This window comes from Petaurus breviceps, unplaced genomic scaffold, assembly GCF_028583685.1.
Source record: "Petaurus breviceps papuanus isolate PSGF00001 unplaced genomic scaffold, PetGlider_PUasm1.0 90804, whole genome shotgun sequence".
NCBI classification, from domain to species: domain Eukaryota; kingdom Metazoa; phylum Chordata; class Mammalia; order Diprotodontia; family Petauridae; genus Petaurus; species Petaurus breviceps.
Window position 1 is genome coordinate 2,622,449 of NW_027187348.1, and position 21,181 is coordinate 2,643,629.

At 37.9% G+C, this 21,181-nt stretch overlaps 1 protein-coding gene across 5 annotated transcripts in view; it reads left to right on the forward strand.

The window, feature by feature from the left end:
* TBCEL (tubulin folding cofactor E like) overlaps nucleotides 1–20,954 on the forward strand; it is a 56,709-nt gene extending 35,755 nt beyond the window's left edge. For 4 of the 5 annotated variants that reach the window (XM_069070069.1, XM_069070067.1, XM_069070066.1 and 1 more), the window contains 5 exons: nucleotides 712–893; nucleotides 2,077–2,333; nucleotides 5,188–5,314; nucleotides 6,749–6,865; nucleotides 16,986–20,954. In XM_069070069.1, the coding sequence (XP_068926170.1) occupies nucleotides 712–893; nucleotides 2,077–2,333; nucleotides 5,188–5,314; nucleotides 6,749–6,865; nucleotides 16,986–17,304 (1,002 nt within the window). In that variant the 3' untranslated portion in view covers nucleotides 17,305–20,954. The remainder of the gene's footprint in view (nucleotides 1–711; nucleotides 894–2,076; nucleotides 2,334–5,187; nucleotides 5,315–6,748; nucleotides 6,866–16,985) is intronic. The other variant, XM_069070071.1, reaches the window with a different exon arrangement.
* Nucleotides 20,955–21,181: the final 227 nt, after the last annotated feature.

A 21,181-nucleotide genomic window follows, 5' to 3' on the forward strand; every position in this document is an offset into this window, starting at 1 on the left:
GTTTAGACACTCCTACACACCATGATTCCTAGAACTCCCCATCACACTTCGGCAATGCCAGTACTTCTCATTTACATCATACCCCTAAGTTACTATTTAAATTGGTGAGCATGGCTTCTATGTCATTGTCCAATTATAGATTTTTTTTTGATGAGTTAATGTTTGGGACAATTTGAGACCATTCCCTTTTTTTTTTTTTTAATCTCTCCAGACAACATTGAGTTATAAATAATTCTGGCTTATCTGCCTGCTAGTGGTGATCTCACAAAGTGGTTGACAGAAAACCTTTAATAAATTTTTTATTTTGTTTTTGTTTTTAAATATACAGGGAGAATTATATACACCTGCTTCTTGCCCTCTAGGAGTTTATCTAAATGTTCTTAATTAGAATGTTCCTTTTTTTGATGAATATATTAAACAGGAGAATAAAACATTTTGCTAAAGGCAAAATAAATAATTCTCCTTGCTTCTCCTTGATGAGTTATGTTATTCTGTAATAGGAAGAGATTAGCACCTTTTTGGTGGATTTAACAAAACTCTACTTGTCCCCTATTAGGGACCAGAGTGAAATGAGCCTCAGTGGAGCAAATAGCCCTTGCTTAATAATACACTCCTAGAAGCTGACTTAAGTATTTATGGGTTTGATTACAATCTAATTTAGTGATTTGATTACAATCTAATTTAAAAGCTTCTCCTTTTTTTTCTCTCTAGGTCAGTAAAATTGTGTCAAACGTTCCTCACTTGGAGTTTCTAAACCTGAGTTCCAACCCTCTAAATTTGTCGGTTTTAGAGAGGACGTGTGCCGGGTCCTTTTCTGGGGTTAGAAAACTCGTCCTCAACAACAGCAAAGCTTCTTGGGAAACAGTCCATATGCTACTGCAGGAATTACCAGAGTAAGCCAAGAGCCCATGGCAAAGAGGAGAGGGAGGTGGAGGGTCACCTGTTGTCATCTTTGCTAGTGCTTTTAGCTTGTTGCTCTCCTACTTTCCACACTACCATTACTGCAGTTTGAGTAGAGAATGAGCTTAAAATAATGAACTTCTAAGATTGGTTGGTAGGGCTAAGATGATCCATCAGTACTTCCCTTGGAATTCTATATGGTACTTGGTGGTGCCAGGACATGAGAGATGTAATCATTTGAATGGAATTTACAAATACTTTTAGGAGGACTGTTTCTCACTACTGGATCACCAGTACCCCACTACATTTTCTTGTAGGGTGGGAGTTGGGTGGTGAGGACAGGGACAAGGTAGGATCAAGAAGAGATTATAGTTCTTTTAAGGCATGTTAAGATTATCTGGTGCCATGAAAATCTTTTTGCTGTTTCTAATGGAGGGGATGTGTTCACCAATTCAAAGACAAAATTAGCGATGTGGTTTATCAAAATTTGGCTAGTTAGTAAACTCTACATGAAAAATATGTATGTATAGCTATTCAGAATCAATCTTTTCCTATGTTTATCAAGCTTTTTTTAATTGTTTAAAAGACATCAAAATTATCATGTCCTTGTAATGTTCTCCCTGACACCCTACCATTTACCCAATTTTATTTCCTGCTCTCCATTTTAATTGGATTTTTTTTTCTGTCCTTTGCACACATTATTCCTTATAACCTTCATCTTTGATTTTGCTCATGCTTTCCAGGTAATAGCCTCCTTCCTTGCCATTCCCTCTCCAAATCCTATCTGTTTCTTCAAAACACAGTTTGTGGCTCACCTTTCTGAATCTGCCCTTGACTACTGCTGTCCTCACTAATCTCATACTTTTCTAAACTACCATTGCATTAACAGTTTGCATTGCACAATTTACTTTTGAATTTTATGTTTTCTTGTATTATTTGCATGTGTTTCAACTGGGTTAGGCTTGTCCTTTGTATGAGATCTTAGGGTAGAGGGACCATACATCTTGTATCTTGTATAACTTTTGACAAGGTTCCTTGCTTGGAGTAGACACTCAATCGACATTTGATATAAATAAGTAAATGGAAAGGTATGTGCCCTGTCTTACCTTTATATGGTTTATTAGACTTTCTTTAAAAAAATATGAAAGGAGAATATCTTTGTTTCTTTCTGTGCAGGTTGGAGGAGCTCTTCCTGTGCCTTAATGACTATGAAACAGTGTCTTGTTCTTCTATTTGCTGTCAATCTCTTAAGCTACTCCATATCACAGATAATAACCTTCAGGACTGGACTGAAATTCGAAAGTTAGGAGTTATGTTTCCTTCACTGGATACCCTCATCCTGGCCAACAATCATCTGAATGCCATTGAGGAACCTGATGATTCCTTGGCAAGGTTGTTTCCCAATCTGCGTTCCATCAGCCTTCACAAGTCAGGTGGGCACTAAAGCCACAAAATTTTTCCCATTTTCCATGTAAATTGATCTAAGCTTGTGCATGAATGAAAAAGGAAAAAGTAGGTATTTTTCTTTTGGCATTAATTTTCAGCTGTGATGATTCATTCCTTGATGACAAGCTAATGTACTTATAGTTAATGCATTCTTTTCTTTTCCAGAAGAGCTTTGGTATTATATAAATATTGAAAGGTATAGAAATATATAGATATTAATTTATATTTTATATTTAAAGTGATAATGCTATGAAAATTCTCCCCCCAAATCCTCTTCTAATGCCTTATTGTGGCATCCAGGGGACCCTAGATTCTAGAAACTCTTTACAGACCCTACCAGGATGGGAAAACTAAATATATGTCATTTTTCTATGAACCGACCTAAGTTCTGGGAGGCTCACCACCAGGCAGCCACAATGTGATGAATTTTTCAGCCACAATTACTTTTAAAAGACCATCTGTGAACTTGTAGAGGACTTGTTAACTGCATCAGTAGCAGGAGGACCCCTACTGATAAAAATCACAGATCATATGAAAATAGGGAAACTAATGAATGAACTAAATAACAAAAGACAAAGATTAGTTAGAGCATAAGGAAAAATTAGCTAGAAAATCCTATTTGGACTTCAGTTTTAGAAACTTGCTGCCAATTTCTGGCCCCTTTTTAATTCTTATGGTGTGTTTTTTTCCTAATACACATTACTGTATAATTAACTTCTTCTTAATTCTACCCTTCATTGGGTTAAAGAATTTTAGCATATTTAGTGAAACAACCTTCACCAAAGTTTTCATTCATACCTCATTGTGGTGTGGAAGTACCCATGGATTCTCAGCAGTTAGACCAATGGAATGTAAGGTCTGGAAAATCTTACCAAGCTAGAAAGACCTTAATTCTTTGTCTGATGATAGATTGTATGCCTTCTATCTAAGAACCAGCTAAACTAAAACTAAGCTCAGAGATGCTTGTCATCAGGTTGGTTTTCCAGGTAAAGATTTTGTTGGTCACAGCAATCAGAAGGAGTTCTCTCTATAAGGTCACAGGAGGAGTCGCAATCTGTATACATGGAGGAGTGCCATAAAAATGTAATTATAGGTCCTTCATGTACTGAACCAACTGCAAAACTAAAAATAGCATTCACTTAGAACTGAAAGTTATGGACTTGATTTACATGACAATAGAAGTTATGGAGAGGGAGATAAAATTAGAAAAGAAAGATAGTTTTCATCCTAGGGAAGCTGATTATTTTTTCAAATACACATCTTTTGAACTGTTTCCTTTTTGAAAAAGAGATTTCTGTTGATACCTTGGTTTTCCATTGCCTAGATTTCCCTTCATATTCACCCCCCCTTTCCTCTCTCCAAGAGCTATCCCCTAAAATCAGTAACTTTTTTGAAATAGGAAAAGAGGAAGAAGAGAAAAAATATAGCAAAAATGATCAGTACATCAAAAAAAAGCCTTGTGTGCCAACTGATGGGTTTAATCTACATTCTGTAGAGGTTTGGGGGTTAATAAATATATTTATTTTTCACCTTAAAAAAACTGATTACTTTTTAAATATGCATCCCTTGAGTTAACTGTTTTCTTCCTCCTCCTAGATACAAAGGCCTTCCTGAATCCAGGAGGACAGTTATGATTGGGTGTATTTATGAAGCAAATTACTTCCCTACCCTTAACCTTGCTGAAGGTTGACAGAAGCAGGGAGGGACTGATATCTTTGTCACATGGACCCTTGACTAGCTCTGTTATTACAGGAATGCTTTTCTGGTCTCAGCCAGATATTGACCAAGATGGTGTTTTTGCTCCTAACAAAAGGCGGGATTTCATCTTGGGACTGAAAAGTCTATTCTTAACTTGCTGCAGCATGCTTAGGGATTTCAATTTATATCTGTCAGATCATTTATTTTGAAAATACCACATGTCTTTTGTCCCCAAAGGTCATGGTTTTGTGGTGTTTATCGAAATTCTTTGATTTTTATTTTAATTTGTTTTTATCCTTCCCATCACAATAGCAACAATAAAATTCTAGTATGGTTAATGTAAAGTGAATAAAGACCTAAATGATCCAAATTATTATCTTTCCAGTAAACAAGAAAAATAATCAGTTTTGGCTGCATTGATCTCCCCATATTTCAGAATTCTTTACCTAGAGCTAGGTGAAAAATTGAATATGACTCAGCACTTTTCAAAAATTCGATTTTCTGACTCTGTAGGTAAAAAGAGTCAATGACACTTGCTCCAGAGTATAGTGGAGAAATGTCTTTGCTCCAAATTGTCACTAGGCATCTAAGCAACATCATTGAAGAATCATTGGATAAATGAACATTGTAGAATAAAATTGCCTCTCTGGTTCCTGACAGTTTGTGAGTCAAAGTGTAACTGCTGTGAGAGTATCAGGAAGCTAATATTGTGACTTACTGCATTCTGTTGCTTCTGGATAGCTCATATATCTGCAGTGCTTGAAGGTTTGCAAAGTACTTTCCCCCAGCACCCCAAAGAGGTATTACAGGTATGATCATCCTCAGGTAGAACAGGAAACAAAGTCTCTGAGCTGTGATGTAAGTTGCCTCGAGTCTCCAAGCTCTTTTTAAGTGTGTGAGCCAGGATTCAAACTCAGGTCTCCTGACCCCAAGGCCAAAGCTCTTGCCATTACACCACGCTGGCTTTTCATCCTTGGCTAAAGAGATTTTAGGCTCTATAGCTAGTGTATAGGCCTTTGTTTCCATTTAAAAAATCATGTTAATTATTTTAATTAATTTAATCCACTTTTTACCTTTTCTTTTACTCTTGTAAATTCATTGTGTGCTCTTGTTTTTACTTAAAGAAGGCTTTTCTCAAAGCAGGTCTGCATTCCTGGGAAGACATTGACAAATTAAATTCATTCCCCAAACTTGAAGAAGTAAGATTGCTAGGGATACCTCTTCTGCAGCCATACACCACCGAAGAGCGCAGGAAATTGGTGATAGCCAGGTCTGTTTTTGTTGATTCTTCTCTCCTATCATGTGAGTGTGACTGGGCTTTCCTTGAGGCACGAGGCTACTGTTTGGGCAGAGTGATGGAAAGAAACGTACTAGTGAGTGTACCTATGGCAGTGCCTATGTACAATAGCCATTTTTGGATAAAGCTCCTTCTGGAGCTAAGATTTTGAATGAAGGGAGAAATAGCTGGGAAGAAAAAGCAAAAATTGTTAGCCCGATAAGAGCCACAGAGTCAGAAGATTGTCTTGGGGTGGGGGGAGGTAGGAGGGGAACATATACAAGGCACAGTGGATAGAGCCACTGGGTCTGGTCAGGGAGACCTGAGTTCAAATCCAGCCTTAGACACTTAGCTGTGTGACCTTGGGCAAGTCACTTCACCTTTTTGCCTCAGTTTCTCAAATGTAAAATAGGATTAATAACAACATTTACCTCCCAGAGATATGAGGATCATATGAGATAATAATTGTAAAGCATTCAGTACAGTGCCTGACACATAGCACTACAAATATGTGGTTATTATTTTACCTTTTAATAATTGGAACTTTTGGAATGCTATATTAGGGCATACAGGAAAGTGGAATTTGTTGAGAATTCTCTTCTAAATTAACCATATTTTCCAGTGTAAATGGTCATTTGTAATATATTATAAACAGCTTTTTTTTTTTCACTTAAATCATAAATTGTTTTAGAGATGCTTACATTCCCAGCTTCGTCTTCCCAAGTTTCCTGCATCTTCTGTCTGTGACAGGTCCTAAACTAAACTCATCACCATGTAGCATGTTTCTTTAGCTGAAGATGAGATTCTGGAAGAGTCATGGAGAAAACTGGCTTTAGTTTTTTTTTTTTTTGGTTTTTTTTTTAGTGCTATGTAAAACACATAGTCAGTGGTTTTGGAAGCCTTTAGATACAATATATGCCCTAAAAGGAACAGCGTCTCTCTAACAGCAAATCAATTTGAACTAAAATAACTCAGCAGCCACTTTGCTGTTTTAAAGTAGATTAACTTGCGTATGATATCTTATTAAAAGAATAATTCTGTGTGTACTTTCAAAGGAAACATTTTCTGCAGGTCATTTGATTTACATAGTTCTTTTGCAAGCATTATTATTTTCTAATGTCTGACCTCTCTAGCTTGTAAGTACTTATTCCTTTTCATAACCATTTCCACTGCAGGTAAGACATGACTACAAGGGGATTCCCATAACTAGAAAGTCGCCCGACTTTGGCTTCTTTTTTCCTATCACATTGTTTACCACTTCTTTACATCTTCATCTCATGTCAGTGTCACTCTTATTAGGATGACAAAGGATTTACTTTACTTTGGAGATGTTAAGTCTCAATCCTAAACCAGAGGATCTTCCATTTGTCAGGCTGAATTTATACTTCCAGTTTTTCAAAGGGTCTTTATTTTGGCTTTAACTTACAGATTGCCATCAGTTTCCAAACTTAATGGCAGTGTTGTTACTGATGGAGAGCGAGAAGACTCTGAGCGGTTTTTCATTCGTTATTATGTGGATGTCCCACAGGAGGAAGTACCGTTCAGGTAAAAATTCCTGAATAGTTAATCTAGACTGTTCAGAAAGCGATTTGATTAAAAAATGCTTGCATTTTAGGTCAACAACTTCAGTGATTTAGACAACTTGTTTTTTTAGATTATTTAACTCATTCAAGGTCCAGTTATGCCTTTGTTATGGTTTTCCCTGCAATTGTTGGTATTGTCTCAAGTTCAGAGATGAGAAGATACAAAAATTTTTCAAGGCTACCTGCACATCAGACAAAGAAATACAGACAACAGGAGAGAGACACAAAGGACAGATACAAGAAACAGAAAGAACGTGAGCATGGAAGCCTACTTCCCCTGCTCTAGTACAGTACCTTTGCTCATATTTACCTTGTGAGAAGAAGCACGATAGGGAGAACTGTACGTGAAGTTAGGAAACCTGGGTTTGCATCCCAGTTCTGACTGAACTCACTTTGTGACCCCTGTCAAGTCACAAGTCTTGTCTATAAAACAAGGATAGTAATTCTTCCCTATCTAGCCCAAGGCTATTGAGATGAGAGTGCTTTGTAAGCCTTGAGTGGCCACATGCACATATTTATTTCTGGCCACTTTTGTGCTTCTCATTCCCAGATTCATACCACTGATTCTTTTTGAGCCTCTTCTTCAGTAGGTCATTTCTTTTTACACATGCTGCACAAGTTAACCTGTCATTTCATATTGTAGACTCTTCAGAAATATCCTGGGCTTCACCAACACGACAGAGGTGTAAAATACGGAAAGAGTTGAGAGAGGAACAATGAAAAGCATAAAGGGGTTAGAGTTGGAATTTTTGAGCTTTCAGAGAAGCCATGGGGGGGGGGAGGATTAACAATTTTGTTTTCTAAATTTCTAAAGAGTTGCTATCAAGAAATTTTGAGGTTCCTTTGAAATTTCTCTGAAGCCTTAGAGCCCAAAAGTTTTAAATAGTATATAGTTTAAAAGCAAACCATAAAAAAAATTAGGTTTTGTTTTTGAAGCTTGATGTTCAAGAAACATAAAAGTTTTCAGGGAAGTAATTATCATTGCAACTTTTGGCATGACTCTATGGTATTTGCATGGGAGATGACAAGATTCTGACTTTAAACATACCAGACGATACAGGTGTCATTCAGCAAGCATTTATTAAGCATTTCTTATGTGCCAGGCACTGTGCTAAGCACTTGTGCATACAAAGAAAGGCAAGAGATAGTCCCTGCCTTCAAGGATCTTACAGTCTAATTAGGGAGACAGCAAGGAAACACTATTTACAAAGAAGATAAATACAGGAAAAATAGAGATAGATAAAAGAGGGAAGACACTAGAACAAAGGGGATCAGGAAAGTCTTCCTTATAGAAGGTAGAATTTTAGCTGGAACTTGAAGGAAGCCAGAAAGCAGAGTTGAGGAGAGAGAACATTCTAGGTACGGGGGGAGGCGATGCAGCAGTGGGAATAGCCAGATAAAATGCCCAGAGCTGAGAAATGGAGTGTCTTGTTGAAGGAATAGCCAAGAGGCCAGTTTCACTAGATCACAGGGTACATGGGGACTGACTTTTTGTCAGTAGGATAATAAAAGATCATTTTCTGTCCCCACAAAAGTGGGCTGTTACATGACAGACCTTTCATTATAGAATATTTTAGCAGTATTGAAGCTAGCTATAGTTTCATTTAAGTGGTGGCCAAATTGGCCCTTTTGTTTTGACATTAAAAAGAGTGATAAATAAAAGAATAGAAAAGTATAAGTGGCTTTAAGATGTATTGGTTAAGTATTAGGAAGAGGGATGTGATAGCATGGTATCATTGCAATATCCTCTCTTGCATGTCAGCTTCCTCATTTGTCAAATGAGGAATATAAGGTCCCTTCCAGGTGTTAAGTTTGTAGTTCCGTGATCTTTGATGAAAAGTTGGATGAATTTACCTGTTAACTCTTACTTGGGTTAAAGAATGCTGCTTCTGCCTCCCCTTTGCAGTCTGATTCACTGTGCTATTCATCCTTTCATCTGACCTTCTGTAAAACAAAGTGGTTCTTCCTATCTAAGGAATAACTTTTTTTAATTGTAAAAAAAAAATAACTAACTGATATCGTGTAGCACTTTAAAGTTTGCATTAAGCCTCCCAACAAACTATGAGGTAGGTACTAATGGTGCTGTTATCCCCATTTTACAGATGAAGAAATAGGCTCACAGAGGGTAAGTAACTTGCTCATGGTCTTAAGCATCAGAGACAAGATTTGAACTCAGGTTTTCTTGACTTTAAGACCAGCAGTTTATTCATTGTTATCTTGAGGGTATATACGTGTTTTTATCATTTCAATGGCCTTTATGACAGCAAAATTTCTTTATAAACAAGCTAGATTATTTAGTGACATCTGTTTTCAAATATGGAGTTACTTTAGCGACATAAGAATTTACAGGTGACTCAGAGATGTTCATATGCTATTTTTTTGCCCCAGAAAGATGTGCAGGTTCTGGTTACCAGCAACCTTTGAATTCACATGATGAGCAGCATGAAATGTTTAATGTGCTGGGGGAGGGGGTGGTCATGAACCAGCAGGGAGTTTTTATAGCTTTTTGTAGGTGACCAGTTAATCTTTTTTTTCTACTCTTTACTGGTAGGGGAAGTTGGAAGTTCAGGCTTTATAACATAGCCAACTCTGGTAATAATGATCTTACACTCATAGTTTCAGAATAACTAAGCTATCTACCATCTGTTTTGTGTTGTCTGTTTACTGTGTAAGGTAACAGAGGATGAGAAATCTCTATCCTCTGTTTCTTGGCCTTTCAGCACTGTGGAATCCACCTTCCCAATCAATGAGCTCTTTATTTAAATGCATTCAGCTGTGCACAGTCTCTTAGAGACGGGTGCAGCCTTTAAAGTCTGTTTTTTCCAGTCCAGAGAACTGTTAATGTTGTTTCAGAATACTTCAGCCTGTGCTGCAGGTGGCTGGAAAGGTGTTCCTTTTGGTCATATTTCAGTTCCTGGCTCATATTTTTATTAGGAGAGCTTTCAGGAGTTAACTTTAGGCTGTAGCTGAGGTTCAAAGGACAACTAACAGAACTGACATTAATGTTGGAAATATTTTGAAGTCTGCTGACACAATCTGATAAAGAATTATAGTTCTCTGTGGCAGCAAAAAGAACATCTTACTGGTATAGACTTCACCTCCCTAGCAATTCATAGAAGCTGTGCAAGGTATTGCTCTTACAGGAGAGCTGTGAGGAATCCCATATGCCAAATACTGTCCTGTTTTCTTTCAGGGCTACTCGTGATCTGCTATAGTACATGGTATTAAATTATTTAGGAGATATGAAATATGGCAACCCATTTAGTTCTTTAATTACTTTCTATTTCTAACCTTTTTTCTTGCCATTTTTTCCTACATCTAATCTTAAATAAAATCTAGTGGCTAAGATCTAAGTCTTAAGAACTGTTCCAAAAGCAATTTACTGTAATTCACTGAAAAACATAAATTGCTTTGGAACAGTTCTTAAGACTTAGATACTTGCTCCTTCCAGAGGTGTAGATCACCGTTCACCCACAACTTCTTATCCCATGCAGCTCATCCATGTTATCCCATAAATTCTCTGCTGTAGGGACTTTCTCTAGACCTCTTGGGTTGTACATCAGTTATTCCTTATTCTCTCTACCTGACCAGTCTGCCTTGGCAAGATCTTTAAAAAGAGGAATACAGTCCCTTTTCTTGATGATGTGGTTGGGGGAGAAAACCCAGTCAGGAGCTAAGATGCAAGATTCATTTGTAAGCTTTTGGTGAATGTGGGAGTATAAGTGGGAGTGGGAGTTAGTCTTCTAAAGCAGTGTTACAGAAAGGGATGCAAGGAGTCAGGCAGGCCTGGGTTCAAGCCTGGCCTCGGAGATAAACTTGCTGTGAACCTGGGCAAGTACCTTTACTGCTTGTGTCCCGTGAGGTTTTCTAATACTAGAAGTTGCAAAGTTCTTTGCCAAACTACACTGGTTAAAAGGAATTTACTGAATGAATCACAGAACCAGACTAGAAGAAATAGAACTTTTAAAATTCAAGAACTGAAACATCACAGAATTTGAAGTAAAACAAGTTGTGAGGGTTAGGGCAGAATAGAACTTTCTGAGGAAAAAGGATTCTGGCGTGTGTCTGTGTATCATCTACATGTTTATTATTTTGGTCACCCTTCCTCAGTTGTCCATAACTTGGCCTACATCACATTGCCTGAGGTGACTCATTTTTTTGTTTTATTTTCTATTTTTCACCTCTCCTTGTCCTTTGACAGACTGAATTGAGTACTTAATGAGTGTTCATAGCTGTCTTCTTTCATGCAATTAAAATATGCTTTCCTTTGGGGAAATAATGTATCATGTATTGTGTGTTTTATGGGCTATTAATAGGTTTATTGACTTTAGGAGGCTTTAAAATTTTTTCCACATTTTGCATCCCAGCAGGAATAAATAAAACCAAAAAAAGACACAGTTGGCCGATAGGCAGAGGAGAGGAGAGGGGCATTATCAGTGAGGAACAAGCACCAGAACCAGGTTACTTTAAAGGCTTTTCTTTGTTGCTATACTCCTTTAGTCCCTTGGTTTCTTTGTGCCCCTCGAAGAATTCTCTAGATCCTGACTTGGGAAATCCTTGGGCCTGGAAACAAAGTAGGTCATAGTTTTGCAGACATGTTAATTTTAATTGTTAATGGTAAAACTCCTTTCAAAATATGAGGAATATTTCTTCTCATAAAAGTAATGGTTTTCTAAATAGACTCAATTGTATCTCATATCATTGTGAGAGTAGGGCAGTGGCCTTTCTTTGGCCCCTCCTCCCTGATGAAGCTCGTTTTGTCTGGGATGCTAGAGAAATCCTAGTTCACTCTGCCCTTTCCTGCTCCTTACAGACAGAGGGCCTGCTGTTGTACCTCCATCTGACATGAGTCTCCTGGGCTTCTCCACATGGCCTGGCTCTGTCGTCCCTGGACAGGGGCAGTAACACAGCACTGCTCACATTAAGCTGTGAGTTGGATGACAAACAAAAGGGGCATTCTCCAAAACGTACAGTGGAGAGCTTCTGAAATGTTAGCTCTTCCCTGAAGCTTAGGGTCTTTGTCATTTCAGTTACCTCTTGCTTTGTTTTGACTTCTTGCCACTTTCCCAGCCTAGCAAAAAATGTGCTACCTCCCCTCTCTTGATCGGAGATGTATACATATGTCTGTATGTGCTGGTGAGGAAATCTCCAAGAGGATCAACCCTCCAGAATCATGATCTTGGGGTAATTATCTTTTGTGTCTGAACTTTATAACTTGAAAATTTTGAAATGCATTACTTTACTGCTCATCTGACTGTTCTGCCCTCTTCCATGGGAGGGGGAGAAAGAATCAGATATTTAGCCCCATAAGGAATGTTTTATGGCCTTTTCTTTAAAGATCTAGGTATTCTTAATAACAATCTTGGTGGAAAAAAGAGGAAAAACCTCTTCCACGCCTTTAAAAAGTCTTTATTAGTTCACAAGTTATTGTTCCTAAGCTCTTTGTCCAACTTGGGGTGTCAGTGGTATTTGCTGATTCTAACCATCAGAAGCCTGAAGAGAGATTAATGCTGTAAGACATATCCTCAATTTTTCTTAAAATTATGACTTTCTCAGAGCGATTATTCTTTAAATTTATTATTACATATCGTTGGCCTGTGGGTTTGTGCTGATTTTTATATGACTTGCGAGTAGGGATTGTTTCATTCTTTATTCTTTTGTCCCCAGTGCCAAATACAGTATTTGGCCACGTAGTAGGTGCTTAATAAATACTTGCTGATTGATTGATTGGCTGGCTTGTTTTTAGACTGATTGTTAGTCTTTGAGGAATTCTCTTGAACCTATTAAATAGAGTCTTCTGATATGAAGTGTGGTGAACTCCCAAAGTGAAAACTCCCTACACTGATGCAGTTTAATGGCTCATCTGTAACTTCTAGTTATAGAGAAGTGCCTCACACCCTGAGAAAGTTAGTGGCTTGCTTATATCACACAGCCAGTATATGTCAGAGACAGGACTCGAACCCATATCTTCTTGACTTTTCGTGGTCCTTTATCCATACTGCCTCTCAAGTTGAGAGTATTGTTATAAATTTTACCAAGTAAAGAATCTGAGACACCAAGAGACTGTGATTTTCCCAAGAGCATTGGGAATCTTTGACCAAACTAGAAATAAAAGTCATATATCCTAATTCCTGGTCTATAACTTTGTTCTTAGATGTCAAGCCATTACTTGATCAAATTGTCCAAAACAAAACTTAACACTTTCCCTTCCACCTCTCATAGTTTACCTGCTTCTTTCAGTGTAGCCACCATGTTTCTAATCACCTAGGCTTGGTGAAATTTGAGTCACCTTTAGCTTTTCTAGTCAGTCACCAAATCCTTTTGATTTTTCTTTTAAATGTCTTTCCTATCTGTTGCTTTCCTTCCACTTGACTACCTTAGTTCTGACTAATCATTTTATTCCTGGATTATCTATTGCTGCAGCATCTTATCTAATTTCCTGATTCTAGTCCTATCTATCCTCTCCCAACTCCTCCAGCTCTGCCTCCCTCCCCGCCACATACATATTAATCCATTTTACTGCTGCTAGATTAAGTTTTTCTTTACATTTCATGTCAGTCCTCTATTAAAAAGTTTGTAATGTTTTCCTATTTCCTGCTCCTTCAGCATCTGAGTATCTTTTCCTGGTTTTGGAGGCTCTACATGAATCTGGACCACTCTGCCTAAGTAGCCTTTTTCTCCAACATGTACCTCTTTTATAATAAGACTGCAGACCTTATCGTCCTGCACAAATCAAGCCCATTTTGATCTCTGCACTTCTTTTCATGATGACCTACCATCTCTCCTCCCCCTTAACATAACCACAATCTATTCATCCTTTAAAAGCCAGCTTCAGTTTTTTTTTCACGAAGCCTTCCCTGACTACTCCTGCCTTTTTCATCAATATCCCTTTCGGTCAATCCACTGGTAGATGTTTACTGGGTAACTGCTATATTCAAGGTAAGCATATAAGCTAAGCACTGATTGGGGTTACAAAAAAAAAGTTGTAAGACAATTTCTGCTCTCAAGGAGTATTCATTCTACTTAGGAAAATAATACTATGCACATGAACACATAAGAAACAAGATAAAGAAAATAAGTATCACATTAGTGATACAGATGGATAGTAAGTGTTATAGGAATTTAAGAGAAAGGGGAGTTTACTTGTGACTTGGGTTGCCAAGAAAGGCTTTTCAGAACATATGTGAAATAAGAGCAAGGTCATTGAAGTCATGGAGAACTGTATGAATAGAAGTGGGAAAGGTCATGTGTGTTTAGGCAGTGGTGAACCCCTGCATAAATAAGTCATGTTTGCTTGCTTGGAAAGGCTAAAAGCTGATTTAAAATTGACATTGTTCTTTGCCAATAGTGTTTTAAGAAGATTACCCAGAGAATAAAGTGCTTTCCAAGTCACTTGTCTTAGGAATTATAGATCAGAAAGAGGCAGCTACAGTACAATGGAAACGGCCTAGACTGAGTCCTTTCTAGTCCCACCTCCTTGGACTTATGTTACATTATTGGTAAAAATAAAGGATTGTACTGGATGATGGAAGAAGTGGGCAAAGCTCTCTGGTTCTGGAGGACCTGGATTCAAATCTCACCTCTGACACTGTGTGACTGCAGGCAAGTCACAACCTCCCCCTGGAACCTCAGTTTTTTTTTTTATTTGTATAATAAGGGAGTTAGTCTTAGTTGGTCTCAGAGCTGCCTTATAGCTCTAGATCTATGATCTTAATATCTCCAAGATTCATTCCAGCTCTGCTGTTTTATGACTGAGCTAACCTTTGGTTTCTATGTGTGTCTGCCTTTTGCTTTTATATTTTATCCAAGATTCATTTTCAGATTAAATGTATGAAAAGGGCAGGTAACATTTTCAAGTACTATGCCAAAGCTTCATTCATTCAACATCCACATGCTAAAAAGGCCCAATTAAGTCCATTGGCAGAGAGGTAGTCAGATCTTTGGTACATATGGTACAGGTCTCTTGTACTATATACACTGCTCAGACAGGAATTAGATTAGATTCCTTTGTGATCTCTTCTGGCTCTGAGATTCTGTGACTTAGAAGTGTGGGATTGGATAGCCAAGGAAAGGAAGATTTCTGTAATGCTGACTGCTGTGCCTAACAATCATGGAATAAGGAAGATAAGAGGACAAAACTTCTCTTGGGCATAGCCTCACTCTTCATATCTCTCTTTGGGGTAAATTCCACCTTCAGACCTGCTGTCCTCATTTACAGATATTTCAATGGCTTATGACAAAAACATCTTGCAGAACTAAAATAAGCCAACCCTCCCCCCCCCCATTGTCTTTAATTAATTTATTAATTACATTTAAAAAGAAGCGTAACAGCCTGCTCTCTGTGGAGTTTTCTTCCCAGGGCAGCATCCGGATTTTGGTTTCCTTTCCCATTCTCTGTGCCTTTTTGTTCATGCTGACTTGAGAAGTGTGGGTACCAGTGTTTGTTTCCCACTTAATAAAGCCATTTACTGCTAGGGGACCACAATGGAAAGGGGCAGAAAACCCTTGAACCACTTTCTTCTGAATTATGTACAGCCAGTGCTAAATAATACTACCTGATGTTTACAAAAAAGGCTGTGTTTAATATTTCTTTCTCAGCATTATCCTGAACTCCACTTGTGACATTATCCCCCACTTTAGAGGTCAGGCATTAAAGGTGCAGAGAGACTGAATGGATTGCTCATGGTTAGGTAACAAAGTTAATGATAAGGATAAAATTAGAATATGGATGACAAGTTTCTAAGTATTACTTTAGAGGACAGAATCGTGTTACTCTTTATGATATATTGAGATTATTGATAAGATACTTGATTTTGGAGATAAATGCAGTTCTATTTGAATTGAACTTTAGTTGGAAACAGAATATCTGAACTAAAAAACTAAAAGATTGATTCTAAAATTTTCTTTTTGTATTTCTGAATATCCTAGATTTTGGTTTCATTTATGTAAAGTTATATCCTGCTTTAAGAGAATCCAGTATGCAAAATGTTTAATTTTAGAATAAATAAGAGTAATTGTCACAAAATGTCTTTGCTATTTTTAAGTTCCCTCTAAAGTAATAATTGTTCATAAAGTGTTTATGTAACACTTTAGCGTTTATAGTAACACTTTGCTCACAAGAACCCTTTAAGGCAGGCAGTATTGTACTCTTAATCCCTTTCACAGTTTTCACACTAAAACTCAGAAAGCTAAAGCACTTTGCCTGCATTACACAACTAATAAGTACTGGAGCCACAGTTTGAACCCAGGACTCTTCACTCTTCATCCAGGCCTGTTTGTTATCTCATGTTGCCTCTTATAGCAGGTTTGTTGGATCCAGCGAACCTTTCCAGACTTAATTACATGTTATTCCCTTTTGTGCACTTGACAGCCTTGCCAGAGGGGCCTGTTTACTGTCCCTTATTTCTGAAATGAAGTCCTTCCTTCTCCCTCACTTCTCCCTCTTAGATAACCTAGCTTCCTTCAGAACTCACCTTAGGCATTACCTCCTACACAAGGCCATTCCTGTTTCTTCCTTCCCCTTTCCCAATCACTAGCACTGACCTCTACCCTGAAATTACCTTAACTCTTTGTGTGTTTCATATCTTCTTATGTATGTTCATATTGCTTTTCCTGTTAGAATGTAAGCTTCTCTGGGGTACAGACTGTTTCTGTTTTTGTGTCTCCTAAGCGTACCACACTTTTGATAGAATAAGATGCTCACTCCTTACTTTATTGGTTAATAAAATGAATATTACATTTGCATGCTGCAATAGACTAAGTATGTAAATTTGTTCAAGCCCTTCCATCTTTCTGGGCCTTATTTCCTCGAAATCTCTTAATTGAGAGGCTTAAACTAAATTGACTTCAAGGACCCTCCCAGTCCCAGCACTGATTCTGTCATTTGAATGACCACAACTGTTGAGGAAAAATTGCCCCTGAATGCTTAGTACCTTTAAGGAGCCTTAGCCTAAGACACAAGCTTGCAGTCAGGTATTTTGAGTAGAGAAGGTATTGACTACAACACTGTTGCACACCAGCAGATCCAGAGAATTTCTTAGGTAACGTAATTTTAGTTTAAACTCATGTGTCTTTTCTTCTAGGTATCATGAACTGATTACAAAGTATGGGAAGCTGGAGCCCCTGGCCGAAGTGGACCTAAGACCCCAGAGTAGTGCAAGGGTAGAAATCCATTTTAAAGATCAAGTGGAAGAAATGAGTATTCGTCTGGACCAAACAGTAGCAGAACTAAAGAAACAATTAAAAACTCTAGTCCAATTACCAACAAGCAACATGCTTCTCTACCACTTTGACCATGAAGCTCCCTTTGGCCCAGAGGAAATGAAGTACAGCTCCCGAGCCCTGCACTCCTTTGGCATTAGGGATGGAGACAAAATTTATGTGGAGTCTAAAACAAAATAGCCTCTGCGACCCTTGTACAGACAGACACACACACACGTGTGCACGCACACACATGAGGACTTATTTTCCTTTGAGAGGGAAAGGCTTGATTTTTATTTCATTTTGAGGGTTGTGTGTATGCATGTGTGTGTGCCTGTGCACATATGTGTGTGTGAGAGTGTGTGTGTGTGTGTGTGTGTGTGTGTGTATGTGTGTGTGTGTGTGTGTGTGTGTATGAGTGTGAGTGTTCCCCAGGACAGGTAGGGGGACTGTTTGGGGTTTTCTTTTCTACACAGGTATCTTTGGCTCAGACATCATAATTGGCCCTGATCTCCAGTCTCTATGCCCTCATGGGATAAGTAAAGAAGAGATCACTGGATTCCTTTTGTGTTCCTTAGAAGCTATGTGACCACTATGTACCACCACCGCCATGCCAGTGTACTTGTGAGAATAGCTTGAAGGGTTCATTCTTATCTCCCTTTCCTCCCTGCACTAAGGTTAAATCAGGAAATGAGGAGGCATGGCAGAAATGGCCAGCAGCTCGTCTCCTTGTTCCCTACCTCCCCTTTCTCTCCTACCTCCCCTTTCTCTCTGACCTCCCCTTTCTCTCTGCCCTCCCCGTCCCACCCCTGTTTTCCTTTCATTTTTAATTCAGGTCAGTGCATTGACTTAATTTAACTATGATTCTATTTTGACTTGACATTTCTTGACAAGTGATTTTTCTGGTTTTTTAAATAAATGAAAATTCTAATGCTCATTCTCACCTGATTTGGACCTCAGGTATTCCAAAAGATTAGATGAGAGTATTTAAAACTCTACTAGCAACCCATGCATGCTGCTGCTACAGGCATGCATGCAGTTTTTGAGGTAATCCATTACCTGGAACCTCCTTGTGTGTTAATCTTCTCATTTCAGCCATTGAAAGTGCTCGTTCTGGCACTTTGCATTGATGGTGGGAAAAGTGATCCCATCCAACAGCTTAACCACGAACAAGCCAAAGGGCAATTAACTTTACATTTCAGTGAGAGTGGCAGTACAAAGGGTACTTCTGCCTGATCTGGTAGGTAGGAAAACACTTTAAAATTGTCATAAAAAAGATTCTTGTCTGAATATTTTTTCTAAGCATAAAATGCGCTCTTTTTTTAAAAGCACTTTTCCTTCAAAGCTTGGTTCTTTACCTACTTTGAAATCTTTTTGTTTGTTCCCATCTTTACCTGTTCCATCAAATGTTTTCCCTACATAGTTCACCTCTTTCCTTATCCATCTTATTGACAGGTTGAAGACTTTAGAAATACTTAACTCTGGGATTAAAGGTGTTCACACGAAATATTTTTCAAAGAATGTCATTGGGTATCTGGTTGTACCTGAACTTTTAACCTGTGATAGATGACTCCATACCATCTCACAAATAACTTTTGTTTCTATGAAGCTTTTGGATGAGTCTTGGAATGTCTTGTTTGGCGTGTTGGGTTTATTTTTCTTCATCTTTCTGGGTTTTTTTTCTATGCCATAAAGATGGGAGTTTCTTCTCTTAATGCACTTCAGGTTCAGTATCTGTTAAGCTTTTGACTCAGATTTGCTGAACTTCCAGATTCCCTGAAACATTAAAGGTAGAAACCAAAGGGTTCAAGAAAGATGAATGAAGCTCATTCTCCTTCTGCTATTGCTGCAGGCTTTATCTTCCCAAAATCATAGAGATGAAAATAGGTGATCCAGGCTTTAGATAGAATAGAATAATTATTTTACAATCACCTTTTCCTGCAGTTCTTTGGAAGTGGGGGAGAAAGCATGGCGGCCACAGCGTCATGAAGACTAAAACACATGGTGCTCTGTGTGTGTGCGTGTGTGCGCCTATGTGTGCATGTGCATGGAGGTGAGAGACAAACAACAGAATTGAGAATGTTGTTTCTGTCATCCCTGGAAATAAAGATATTCTCAACCTTGAGACTATAAGAAAATCCCTTAGTAGAAGGCAGAGCAAGCACTTAACACTTTAACCATACATGGAGTGGTCACATGTAATTAGATATTTTACTGTAAGTTGGAGTTTCATGAAGTACATTTTTAATATTAAATAGCAAACCGTTTCTTTTATTGTAAAATGCACCATTCATCAGCTACAAGTTTATTCATTTTGTTGTAAAATTGTAGATAAAGGGAAAATTTCTGGTTTACAGAAGAGTGATCATACTTGGGTATGGTACTGGCATTATAACTAATGGTATTAGCAGTGCTGTGTGATCATTGACTATGACAACTTAAACAACACCATTACAGGTCTTTTAGAGTTGCAGAGCAGAAGCAAATGATGAAAGACATATGAGGCCTCATGCTTCTAGATTCGCTTAGGTGGTGGCCATGTGATATGTTGATTTCAAAAGAAGATTGATTGGTGTATTGAAAACACATATAAAAATTATTTTTATCATAGTCCCCAAGTGCAGAACACTAGTAGGAGACGGTGAACTTTTAAACATACAAATTAGGCATACTTGATTTGCTTACAGCTCTCTTGGATTCCTTAGAAACCTGAGTTCTTCCAGGTTTACTTACACTTCCCAGACATTTGCAAGACAGAGAGCTCTCTTAGAATTATACACTTCAAGTGCTGTGGGTAGGATATACTTTTTTCTAAAAGAAATCCTTTTAGAATTCCTTACTATAAGAGCTTAAAAATTATTGAAAAATAAAATTTTAAGTTAAGAAGAAAAAAAGCCACACCAAAAACCTGAGAGAAACATTTATAAATGTACATGCATGAGATTGAGAGAAAACACAGTTTTGAGTGTTTGAATGTATTGAATTTTCTAGTTTCCTGAAAGAATTCAGAGCTGTGTATTTTATAAGCCGTGTACTAGCTTCTGCATCTCCTGTGTTCTCTTAACCAAGTGCTACTAACATAAAGACTTGTTTGTTGTTATTGCCATTTGATGCCACCATCTGCCACAAATGCTTAACATAGCAATGGATGTTTTAACCACCTAGTTTCTCAAGAGCTTTTGTTGGAAATTAAAGCCAAAATGAAACAAACCTATGTAAAGAAGTTGAATGGTACGATATTATGCTTTTTAATTTTATGTGTGTTTACTTTAAAAAAATTTTTTTTCAAGGCTAACCAGATGTTACAACTGTGTTGCTAAAACAGCAGTGTTACAAGCATAGAACAGTTGTTTCATAGGCAGGAGGAGGGATCATCACCTTTTGATTCACATTGATAACATTACAGTATGTAGAAGTTAATGTGCTTGCTACATGAGAAGTGTTGGGATGCAGGGTATCTGAAATATGGGTCTTAAGTGCTAGATTGTGATGAGCAAAGCCATTTCTTCTTGTAAATTAGATTCCCTCCCTGCCCCCTATTCATGTTGGATTGGAAATGCAAGCCAACGAGACCCTGAAAACATCCAAAAGCTGTTCATGTTCTCAGATTGTGTTGTGAACACTCTACTGTTCTTCATGGGTGCTTCATCAGAATATGTCCATTGTTGTGATGGAGAGGGACTGGACTCTCTCAGGCTCTTGACTCTGCCAGCTGTCTCCTGCAGTTAATGGAAATATATATATTTTATTTTAGAGTATAATTTAAACATGAAGGTCTATTCTTTGCACTTTTTATTAATATATATAGAGAGATAATCTTTAAAAAAAATTAAAGACCCAAGTCCATTTTCTCTTTGTGTCTTGATTCTTTCTGGGGTTCTGGAGTAAAAGTTTTGCATATGGTTTTTTCTGTTGCCAATAGTTAATAGTGATTCTGTTGCTAAGCTACCTACATCAAGTTAGCAACTGACATGATTGGCCTTTGCAGCAAACTTAGTTGAAGCTGTGTCCCTCTGTATTCCCTGCTCCCCCCAAATACAAAATAATGTTACACTTAGAGGAGCTTTAACAAAAGTCC